The sequence below is a fragment of the Leucopleurus acutus genome (genome assembly GCF_964270905.1).
Source record: "Leucopleurus acutus genome assembly, chromosome: 18".
Taxonomy (NCBI): Eukaryota; Metazoa; Chordata; class Mammalia; order Artiodactyla; family Delphinidae; genus Leucopleurus; species Leucopleurus acutus.
The window spans coordinates 21,720,202-21,732,467 of NC_139160.1; the positions used below are offsets into that span (position 1 = coordinate 21,720,202).

At 36.1% G+C, this 12,266-nt stretch overlaps 1 protein-coding gene across 1 annotated transcript in view; it reads left to right on the forward strand.

Annotated features, from left to right (window-relative positions):
- NUFIP1 (nuclear FMR1 interacting protein 1) overlaps positions 1–7,020 on the forward strand; it is a gene marked incomplete at its 5' end in the record, with an annotated part of 44,105 nt that extends 37,085 nt beyond the window's left edge. The window contains 2 exons of the mRNA XM_082859553.1: positions 4,815–5,047; positions 6,383–7,020. Of these exons, the coding sequence (XP_082715679.1) occupies positions 4,815–5,047; positions 6,383–6,499 (350 nt within the window). The 3' untranslated portion in view covers positions 6,500–7,020. The remainder of the gene's footprint in view (positions 1–4,814; positions 5,048–6,382) is intronic.
- Positions 7,021–12,266: the final 5,246 nt, after the last annotated feature.

The following is a 12,266-nucleotide window of genomic DNA, read 5'->3' on the forward strand; positions in this document are numbered from 1 at the left end:
ACAGTATTTATTTCTTTACTCTTGTTTCCATTATACTGATATGAAGATGAAGTTATTCTTTAAACACGTATTACATTTCCTGCTTATCATTTGTATTTATGACAGGTGATAGCAAAGAAAGCTATTACCAGATTACTGAATCCCATAAAAACAAGCTGTTCTAATGCTTTCTTCTCTCGTTCCTAAGATAAAACATTTTATACTCATGTCTTCATTTTGAGGCTGCCACTATTTTTTAAATTAGAAGGAAGAAAGGAAACTGGAAGGGATCTTTGAGGTTTCAACCCTCCATTTTATAGACCCTTAAGCTTCGAGAGGGTAGGTTTGCAAAGCTAGTATATGGCAAAGCTGATGTAAAGCTTAGGTTTAGGGACTTAAATGTCTAAAGAAGCCAACTATATTGCCTTCCATTACAGTCTTTCTTTGTGTGGCATTTGCTATCTTCCTGCACAGTAATGCATAGCTTTTCTTTTCTAGTACATAACAGAAGATGTTGTCTGTTAAAAGATATATTTGATTTTGTATGAATTCGTTTTGACTAATTGTTTAAAATGTCCTGCCTTAAGGAAAATGTCCTTGCTTCACATTCCTAAGCCTTAAGAATTATTTTATGTAATTTGAATTCAGCTTTATTAAGCCATCCAGGTCACTAGCAAATTTCTAGCTTTCAGTGTTAATTCTGGGCTATAGGATAGGATAGGATATTGACATAGAGGGACTTCAGAGTAAATAAACCAAGGAAATAAAGTGAGCCTTCTCTGAACCATGAAATAGCGTCTAGAAGGCTTCTTATTTAAGTGAGTTCTAAATGGAGAGAAGCAGTCTGATTCTCACAGATTTTAACGACCGTATTTTCATATTTAAGACCTGTCTTAACTTAGGAATTAACATAGAAGTGTGTAGAGGATCTTAAACATGAATAGTGCTTTTCCAGAATGAATTTTAAACAAGGAAAGGGTCCTTCCAGAAAGACTGAGCAAAAGAAGAGGCTATATACTTGGTTCTGGGGCTTTCAGAATCGTTAAGATATACATAGGAAAGAAAATTTCAGTGAGCAGTATTTCCAAACGTTTTATCTATCCTGGGTCTTGCATGTTAGTTTTTTGTTTTTGTTTGCGCCATATGAGAAGTTAAGCACAGTTTTGCAACTCCCCAAAATTGTTATGTTTCTTCAAACAGGTTTGGCTATGATTGAGGGAAATAAGAGAAAATAGTGCCCTAGTTTTTCTTTTTTGCCTTTAATTATTATTCCCATAGTTTTGAACTCTGCAAACCACTTGTGAATTCTTAGCTCCATTGTTTTATGGTTATATTTCTCTTCTTTTCCTCTTTTCCCCATTAGTTTGAAGGCACATTAAAATCACTATCAGGGCAAATTCTTATATAGTGTTTACTCTGTTTCGGGCACTGTTTAATGTGCTTTACTCATTTCATTATTGCAGTAACCTCATGAAGTAGGTGCCATTACTTATGAGGAAATTTAGGCAGAGATAAGTAGCTGCTCCAAGGTCACACAGCTAGGAAGTCTTGGATCTAGAATTTGAACCTAACAGTTTGTAACAGAGTCTGTGCTCCTAACACTTACCCTGTACTTCCTTTCAAATGTAATTTCCACATTCAGTCCTATGTAATGCTTGAATGTTGAGGGTTTTGAGGCATATGATTAGCCTGTTACACTCTTGTCCAGGCAATTGAACTCAGTTCCCAACGTCTAGGATAGAACTCTTTATATCACATTAGCGTATAATTCATGGTAATCAAAAATATAGAAAAACCATTTGGGGTTGAGAGGAGGGAATTCCTATCTTAATACTTGTGAATTTTCAACTGATTATATGGTGGTTGTTGTTGTTTTTCTCAATGTGGTGAAATACACCGATTGATTTTCAAATGTCAAATCAACCCTGTATTCCTGGGATAAAGTCTACTCGGAATTGGTATATTACCTGTTTAACACATTACTGGATTTGATTTGCCAATATTTTATTAAGGATTTTTGCATCCGTGTTCTTGAGGAATATTAGTCTGTGTTTTTCTTCTCTTATAGGCTTTGTCTGGATTTGGGATGAGTTGGGATCTGTTTCCTCCTACTCTTTTAAGGATTTGTGTAGAATTGCTGCAATTTTTTCTTGTTTGTAGGATTCAGTAGTGAAGCCATCTGTACCTGGCATTTTCTCTGGGGGAAGATTCTAAATTAATCAAATTTCCTTAATAAGTATAGCACTATTCAGATTTTCTACTTTTTCCTTGAACCAATTTTGGTAATTTATATTTTTCAAAAGAATTTGTTTCAGTTTGACCAATTGTCAAGTTTATTGGCATAAAGTTGTTTGTGATATTTTCTTGTGATATATGTAGGATTTATAGAGATGTTCCTTCTTTGATTCCTTATACTATTAATTGGGTTTTTTTTCCCCCTTTTTTCTTGATCAGATCATCTTGCTAGGTGTTTATTAATTTTATAAATCTTTTCAAGGAACTGCCTTCTGGCTTTGTTGATTTTTTTCTGTGGTCTATTTCTAATTGATTTTCACACTTTCACTCTTTCTTTCCTCCTCCCTTTCTACCTTGTTACAGTAGAAACTGAGATAAGTGATTTAAAATTTTTTTCATTTCTAATGTAAGCATTCAGAGCTATACATTTGCCTCCATGCATTGCTTTAGCTGCATCCCGCAAATTTGCCACATTTTGTTTTCATTTTTATTTATATCAAAATATTTTTTAATTTCTCTTGTGATATGGCCTTTAACTCTGGTTATTTAGAAGTCTGTTGTTCAGCTCCAATTTTTTGGAGGGTTTTTAAAGATAGTTTTCTGTTATTGATTTTATTTACTTCTGTTATGGTCAGAGAACATATTCTATATGCTTTCAGTTTTTCAATTTATTGAGATTCGTTTTATACCCCAACACATATATACCCCAAAACATGTTTATGTGAACTTGACAAGACTGTGTGTTGTGTTAGCAGGCATGAAAACAACATGAATCTCCTGGTACGTCTCCATCAGAGCTCCTAGGTGACCAGGAGTGAGCAGTCATATTTTGAAAGGAATTTTTTTCTGAGCAGTAGATCTCATCAATAGGCTTGATATAGTCAGTAAATCATGTCATAAACATGTGCTGTGTCATCCAGGCTTCGTTGTTGCATTTATAGAGCACAGGCAGAGTAGATTTAGTGTAATTCTTAAGGACCCTAGGATATTCAGAATGGTAAAGGAGCATTGGCTTCAACTTTAAGTCACCAGCTGCATTAGCCCCTTACAAGAGAGTCAGTTTGTCCTTTGAAGCTTTAAAGGCAAGCATTGTCTTCTCCTCTCTAGCTATGAAAATTCTAGATGGCATCTTCTTCCAATACAAGGCTGTTTCGTCTACGTAGAAACTCTGTTGTTTAGTGTAGTCACCTTTGTTAATTGTCTTAGCTAGGTCTTCTGGATAATTTGCTGCAGCTTTACATCAGCACTTGCTGCTTCACCTCGCACTTTTATGTCACGATGACGGCTTCTTTTAATCTCTGTTAGTTTCAGACCTTTCTTCTGCAGCTTCCTCACTTCTCTCAGCCTTCATAGAATTGAAGAGAGTTAGGGCCTTGCTCTGGATTATAGGCTTTTGCCTTAAGGGAATGTTGTGGCTGGTTTGATCTTCTGTCCAGACCACTACAGCTTTCTGCATATCAGCAGTAAGGCTGTTTCCCTTCCTTATCATTTGTGTGTTCACTGGAGTAGCACTTTTAATTTCCTTCAAAAACTTTTCCTTTGCTTTCACAACTTGGCTAACTGGTACAAGAGGCCTAGCTTCTGGCCTGTCTCAGCTTTTGACTTAAAGTGAAAAACGTGAGACACTTCCTTTCACTTGAACACTCAGAGGCCATTGTAGCACAGTTATTAACTGGCATAATTTCAGTATTGTGTCTCAGGGAATAGGGAGGCCTGCGGAGAAGGAGAGAAATGAGAGAATGGCAGGTAGGTAAAGCAGTCAGAACATATATATTTATGAATTAAGTTTATTGTCTTATATGGGCATGGTTTGTGGTGACCCAAAACAATTACAATAGTAACATCGAAGATCACTGATTACAGATGACTATAACAAATTTAATAACAGTGAAAGTTTGAAATATTGAATCACCAAAATGTGACAGAGAGACATGAAATTTGAAATATTGAATCACCAAAATGTGACAGAGAGACATGAAGTGAGCAATTGATGTTGAAAAAATGGTGCTGATAGACTTGCTCAATGTTGCCACAAACCTTCAATTTGTACAGAACGCTCTATCTGTGAAGAACATTAAATCGAAGCACAGTAAAGTGAAGTATTCCTGTAATTTAAGAATTTTATAGCAATATACTTAGATTTTCCTCTTCCCTTCCTTTGTGCTATTGTTGTCTTGGATTTTAATTCTATAAATGTTATAAATCCTACATACATTGTTATTATTATTTATGCTTTAAATAGTCAGTTATCTTTAAAAATTTTTTCAAATGAGAAAAAAGGTCTTTTGTATTTATCCACATATTGACTTTCTGGCACTCTTCATTCCTTTGTGTAGATCCAAGTTTCCATCTGGTATTATTTCTTTCATAGGGATCATTTTCTGTAGTTCTTTGTGGTAATCTCAATTATTGGCAGTCATAGCTCACAATTTGAAAAATTTTGTATAATACATTGTACATGCTCAGTTTTAACTAATAAGTAGCCAGTATTATGGCTGGGGAAGGGGAATATTATGGGGTGTGTTTTTTTGTTATCTTTGTAAGTTTTCCCTGTTTTTTAATTTGTTTTTTATTTTTGTGTTTATATTTCATCACATTAGAAGTTCCCATCAAGACTGAAGCAGACATTCTGGCAGAAGACCAGGTTCTTCATAGCAGTACTCCTAAGAAACCAAGTCAAGATGTTAAAGCAACTGTTAGAAATTTCTCAGAAGCCAAGTATGAGAGCCAAAAGAAAAGTTTTAAAAACACAAATCCTAAGAGGAAAAAAAATTATCGCAATTATCAAACATTATTTGAACCAAGAACACACCATCCATATCTCCTGGAAATGGTAAGTGATTTTTCTTTATGTTCTGATCTTTGTGTTCTTCTTGTGTCTTGAAGATAGAGCTCCTGAGCTTGTGTGTGTGTATTTTAAGGTTACCAGAGACATGCTCCTTGAAGAGTTATCTATGTATCTTAATTCTGAAGCTGCATTTGAAATATAGCTGATATTTGGTAAATGTAGAATAATTACAATTTTCAAAACTGCTTAAAATAAAGGAATCTAGGTTTAAGTGGTTGGTAAAGAAATAGGTATTGAAGTGTACTGACCTTTATAAAGTTTTCCTATTGAGAGCACAGCTAAATCCAGTGCAGGCTGAAGGGAGAGAAAGAGTTTTATGTTTATTCTGTGCATTATTGGCTTTATTCTCAGCATGATGTGCTCAAAAATTTATGATCTTTCTTCAAATTGTAAGAAGCAATGCCTCTTTTGATTCTAAGTGATGGACACGAAGCTGTTCAAAGATCCAAGACTTTCATTTCTAAGAGTGATAGAAATACTCTGAAATTTTCAGTGGAATTGTAAAACTATCTATTGGCATTCTGTGCAAAGTCTGATTTTGCCTGGTCAGATATATGCTTCTGCTGTAGCTGAAGTGTTCTGTGACTACACTCTATGACATGTTGTAATACATGTAGACACAGTTGCTTCTTGATAAAAATTGATCTGAAATGTACTCTGTTTTGTAAATTCTGGTGCTATATAAAGTAAATTGCATTTTTTTAATGTTTACCTTATAAGTGGTATATTAAATCATCTTTCTACTGAAAGGTCCTGTGTGGGTGTTTCTGAACTACATTAATGACATCAGAAGTAAAATGAGTAGTTACATTAAATCTTTTTGGCGAATCACATATAATTCCTTGGTTATATATTCTAGATACCAGGGATTTTCAGCTTTCTTTCAATTACAGTAAACACAAAAATGGGAAGTTCTGAAAGACCAGCAGTGTTAGGATTTTTTACTGCTAGTTTCATTATTACTATATTTACCATATCTCCTTACCACTTTCTGTACTGTTTATAGACTTGGGTTTAGGAGGATCCTGTTTGACATGATTTTTAGATTTAAAGAATTGTAGACTTTTAAACCTATTTTTCCTGTCCTTTGCTTGGTAGTCCTAGAGAGGATCTCAAATGTGAACATTTGTGCTTAAGCTAGATAGTTTTGGTTAAAAGGAAATATTCTTGCATTGCGTTTTAGGAAAATAATTAGTAAATATAATACACATCTTTATTGTTCTGTGTTCTTTATATAGAGAAGGCACACATGCTATTTTAGATGGTGTTTCTTGGATATATTTTATTTACCAGCTAATCTTTTTATTTATCATTTTTTAGCTTTTAGCTCCAGACATTCGACATGAAAGAAATGTGATTTTGCAGTGTGTTCGGTACATCATTAAAAAAGACTTTTTTGGACTTAATACTACTTCTGCAAAAACTAAAGATGAATAGGTGTCTGGTGTTTTAGTACACATATCTGAAGCATGTAAAATAGCAACATCTTCAAGTTTGTGGAGGAAAACCTTTTCTTTTTTTTAAACTGGATTAGTAATTAAATTGTAAGCCTCATGGGCTATTATGTAGGATTTTCAAGTCTTTCCTTTGACTCTATACAAATAAATACATAACTGATTTTTAAGACTGTGTCTGTATTGTTGGGATCATACATAATATTTGCTGGCAGAATTCTACTTTTTATTTTGTTTATTGCTGTCATGTAAGGAAGTCTGCCCTTGGGCCAGTTAAGAATTGAAGGTACTGGTTTAGGGGTAAAGAAAAAAATTAAAAAAAATTTTAATTCAGCTGAGCAGAGCTATAGGTTGGGGAGAGAAATACAGTCATTTTGTTTTTAATACGGCAGAGGAAGAGTCATTCTTTAACTTCAGCAAAGGGGGATGTTTTAGAAATAAACAAAAAGAGCAAATTAATACAATGAGAAGGTCTTGCAATTTTAATTTTCACTGTTTATTTCAAAGGACATGTTGAAATTCACCTATTGGCATTTAAGGAGCACAAATATTGATCATTTGAAACATTACAGATCTGGCCTCTATGTGTGTTTCAATTCAGTTGAAGTGCTTCTTTTTGGTATGGTTCAGAATTGGACCTTTTAAAAAATTTTTCCTTTGAAAAAGTATGTAAAGTATAGTACTTGATGAGGTTCGATTAGTTTCTTATAGCATAAACAGTAGTTTGTGAAATCATGGTACCTGAGTTTTAAATAATTAAAATTTGTCCTGTAAAGATAGTAATTGAACCTTCTAAAAATGTTTTATTTTATTTTATTTCTTTTTTGCGGTACGCGGGCCTCTCTCACTGTCGTGGCCTCTCCCGTTGCGGAGCCCAGGCTCCGGACGTGCAGGCGCGGCCATGGCTCACGGGCCCAGCCGCTCCACGGCATGTGGGATCCTCCCGGACCGGGGCACGAACCTGTGTCCCCTGCATCGGCAGGCAGACTCTCAATCACTGTGCCACCAGGGAAGCCCTAAAAATGTTTTAAATAAATAGCTGCTAAGATCTTTTTATCTCCTATAATACCAGAGGTTCTGGTCTTATGTTCTAGTCATTTGTGCTAGCTAGTGCTAGAGCTCTACTCTTTTGACGTACAGCCAAAGGAACTGGATTTTTATAAATTAGTCTCGTTGTAGTTGGCAAATTAATTTTATCTGACATTGTTATTATTGAAATCCATGAATCTTGCCTTCAAGAAATAAGGCAAGAAAGCTGGTAAGCAGGTCTCTGCCTTCTTGTTCCTCTGCATCTGTAAGATGCCATCCCAAATCCTGGAACACCAGGCACGAAACACCGTGACATCACAGACCTGAGATTAAGATTCACACTGAAGTCAGTGTTTCCCAACCTGGTAACCACCATACAGACCTTTTTATTCTGCTTTACTCTATTCCTCCAGTGAGCCCCATATTTTGGAAAATTATCTGTCCAGTTCATTAATTAATTCAGTTCTTATACTACTTCAATGGATTAAAGATAGAAAAATGAATAAGGCCTTGCATTATTCAAAGATGTGACTCTTAACCCAATTCATCTCATCAGGATGGATGAAGTAACCAATGTTACAAACTGACTTAATATTCAAATTTTGACTGGTCTGCAGTTTTATCACAGGTTAGCATGCAAATTCCATAGGCTTTTAAATATATAAAGGAATTCACAGACTCCTAGGCTACTTTTAGAGAACCACTCTATCTCCAGGGGTGCTGACAATCACTGCTTTAAGGTATATTGTGCAATGTTTTATTTTCAATCTTTCTTGTTTTCTAATAGATGTACTTAAAACTGAAAATGCTCCTCTGAGTACTGCGTTGGCTGTGTCTGACAGTCTTAAGCTGTGGTGACTGTTGTTTATTTCTAGTGGGTAATTTCAGATTCAGTTGCCTTTATATTTAAACCAGGAATTACTTAATGTGTTTAAAATTTCCAAGCAGATAGAGTGTAACCTGTATGGTTTCTACTTTATGGAATGCATAGTCAATATCTGTAAATATTCTATGAGTTATGGGGGGGGAGGGGTGACTTGCCTGTTCTTTTTTGGATTTAACTGGTTAATTGTCAGACCTTCTACATTCTTATTGTCCATTTAATGAATTGATTTCTGAGATGTGAAAGCATTATGTGACTGTTGGTGAGCTGTGCCTTTTATAACTGAGACATTCTCTTTTGTCCTTAATACTTTCTGCATTGGCTCCTATTTTCCCCAGTTAATGTAGTCAAAACAGCTTTAGGGAAGTTCAATCTAAGAGTCTCTGGGAAGTTTAATCCATTCATGTTAATTGAAATTGTTAAAATGTTTGGACTATTCCTACCATCGTATTTTGTATTTTCTGAATATCGTGCTTGTTTTTATTTTGCCATTTTATTGGCTTGATTGATTGTTGGTTTTTTTCTCCTTGTTTTTCCTCTTAGTGCTTTGGAAATAATTCAACCTATTGTCGTTCCTTTAAGAGTTACCTTTTTTCTCTATATTTACAGTTAATCAGTAGTCATATTTTCCACCCATCTCCCAGTTAAGTCAGTTACCTTAGCATTCTGTCACTTCCCCACCTGGACCTCTTCTCCTCGTGTAATCATGTGAGATTTGTTTTAGGTTAATCTCTGTTATCTTGGTCTGTGTGTGGTTTGTGTCTTGATATTATGCATCATTATTTAGACAGCTATAAGATTCACTGTTTTCCTTCTCACTGCTTTTTCTTTCCTCCCAGGGTTAGTTTTTTGGTTTACTGCAGCATATCATCAAGTAATTAAATGTTGAATCCTCATTTCAATTAAAAAAAAAGTTTAGGGTGTTAGTTTCAAAATCATTTCCCTTCAGAATTTTGAAGCTATAACATGATTGCTAGCATCCAGTATTGCTTCTTAAAAGTCAGACACCAATCTGATTCTCTCTCTTTATTTATTGGTAAAAACTTATTTTTCCCCCTCATGAAAAACTTTCAGGGTTTTCTTTTTATGCTTGGAGTCCTAAAATTTCACCAGTAATGCACCCAGGTATGTGGGATATAATATATGTCATTCATTCTGCTTACCTAATGGTCCTTTCACTCTGAAGAATTGTACCATTCTTAGACTAAGGGCAATTTCTAAAATGATTTTTTTATTTTCTTTCCATTTTGTCTTTTTTTTTTCTAGACTTCTTATCAAGTGAATATGGGACCTCCTGACTTGATCCTGTCACTGGATTTATATAATTTGTCTTGGTCTTTTTGCTCTATTCTGAAAGATTTCTTCAAATGTTATCCTCCAGATCACTAATTCCCCCTTCAAGCATGTCCATTACATCATTTAGCTTTTCTGTTTAGTTTTTAAGTTTAGTAATTTGTTTTTAAGTAGTCAAGATTGCTTTCGTGTTCTAACTGCTTTTTTCAAAGGTGTAGTACCCTTACATTTCTAAAGATATCAATTAGAATTTTCATGTTATTTTCTATTCCTTGAATTATTTGTTTTCCCCATTGATTGTCTGTTTGTTCGATTTACTAATTATCTTTATCACTATTTGTTGTCCTTAAAGGATCACTCTTACATATGAAAGAGATTCACTTGATTAATGGGTTGGTAGTGGGTATGGATTTTCCCCACATTTGTAGAAGCCTTCTTTGCTCCCATAGATGTTTACCTTGACTGAGAAAAGGGAGCTTGTTCACGCAGAATTTTTAGAATACACGGGTGGGGAGTGGGCAAAAGATCTAGGCTGTTGTCTGAGCCTCACTCCCATCTCTTTGCCAAAATACAAAGGGTTTTAATCTGAGGTTTAATCCCGGGCAGAACTATCTCCCACTCCCACCAACCACTTGGTTTTGGAGGTGGGCAAGGTTAGCACTTCACTGTTGCAGCTAGAGGCCTCCAGCTTTCTGTCACTTGTGGACTCAGCTTAGAGTATCCCTGTAATTGCTTTTACCTTTCCTATTGCTGTTTCTGGGGCTGGTTTGGGCTGAGGCCTTCCTTTCTTGTTTCTTGTCAGCCTGATCAGTTTTACAGTGGTTCTCAAACTTTGGTTCATCAGAATCACTTGGAGGGCTTGTTAAAACCAGATTGCAGGGCTCTGCCCCCAAAGGTTATGAGTAAGGGGAGTTGGGATGTGTCCTGAGAATTTGCATTTCTAACAAGCTTGAGGTGATGCTGATGAGGTTTGTCTGGGGGGACCACATTTTGAAAACCATTTTATAGGAGTTTCTCAAAACCACTGGTTTCCTGATAGCCTCCTTTATCTTGTATTTCTTCCCTGTTGTAAATCTTCAGTTGTTTTTACAAATATCATTTCAAGGAATTTGGAGCATATGGAGAGAGTAGTCAATTGTTTTTTTTGTTTTTAATTAATTAATTTATTTTTGGCTGTGTTGGGCCTTTGTTGCTGTGTGCGGGCGTTCTCTAGTTGCAACGAGGGGGAGTTACCCTTCGCTGTGGTGCGCGGACTCCTCATTGTGGCGGCTTCTCTTGTTGCGGAGCACGGGCTCTAGGTGCACGGGCTTCAGTAGTTGTAGCATGCAGGCTCAGTAGTTGTGGTGCATGGGCTTAGTTGCTTCACGGCATGTGGTATCTTCCCAGACCAGGGCTCGAACCCACGTCCCCTGCATTGGCAGGCGGATTCTTAACCACTGCGCCACCAGGGAAGCCCCGATTGTTTTAATCCAGACTTTTAATTGAATCTCTATTCATTATAGTCCTCAGTTTTTTAGGTAAACATCTTTGTTTAATTTTTTTTCTCCTTTTTGTGGCTTTTTTAAAAAGCATTTTATTTTGGAGAATTTCAGCACATGTAAAAGCATATGAAGCGTAAAAAGAGAATAATGTAATGATACCCTTCTTCCCAACCATCGTGCAGCTTCAGCACTTTATCAGTTTGTTGCCAATCATGTTTTCATTTACACCTCACCCATTCCAACCCACCCTACCCTACCCCACTCCACCTGAGATTATTTTGAAGCAAATGCTAAGGCATCTTATTATTTTATCCCTATATATTTTAGCATACATCTCTAGAAGATAGGAACTTAAAAAAAGATACCTATCATTACAAATTAATTCCTTGAGCTCATCAACTGTCCAATCAGAAAAATTAAGTTTTTATAACTTTTTATGATAACATAGTTAAGATCATTCTGTATATTTCATGTTGTGCCTTGTTCTGTATATCAAAAGTGCCATGTTGGAAAACTATATTTTGGACATATTTAAAAGCTCAACCTATTTTTGTATTTACTATCACTAACACCTTCCTCTTTTCCATTAAAAAAGACATTTAAATTCTCAAGTGGACAATATATCAATACTTTAATTTAAATGTGAAAATGGTGGTGCTCTGTGCAGTAGAGCTCTCCAGTGCTGCTGGGTGCTAGGTGGTCAGTGAGTCCTGAGGGAGAGGGGAAGAGAGAGCCCCACTGATGGAACAGCCCAGGGTGGTTCTTCTTCTGATGGTTTTCTAACCTCCACGGCCCACACCCTGAATTAGCATTTGAAAGTTGCCTTATTCACTTCCTTTGTCCAGTGACTGTTTGCCTCTTTTACAAGGCTGGGAACAAGCCACTTCATTTGTGGTGGAAGCGGAGTTTGGAGGGCAGGCTTGCTCCGGAGCAGTCTCCTGTTAGCATACCTGGAGGCAGCTTGGGAGTGGCTTAGGGAACAATTTATTATTTCTTCCTCAAAACCGGAAGTTCAGCTAGGTGGTTTGTGACCACCTAGAGGGGAGGGATAGAGGGAGGGTGGG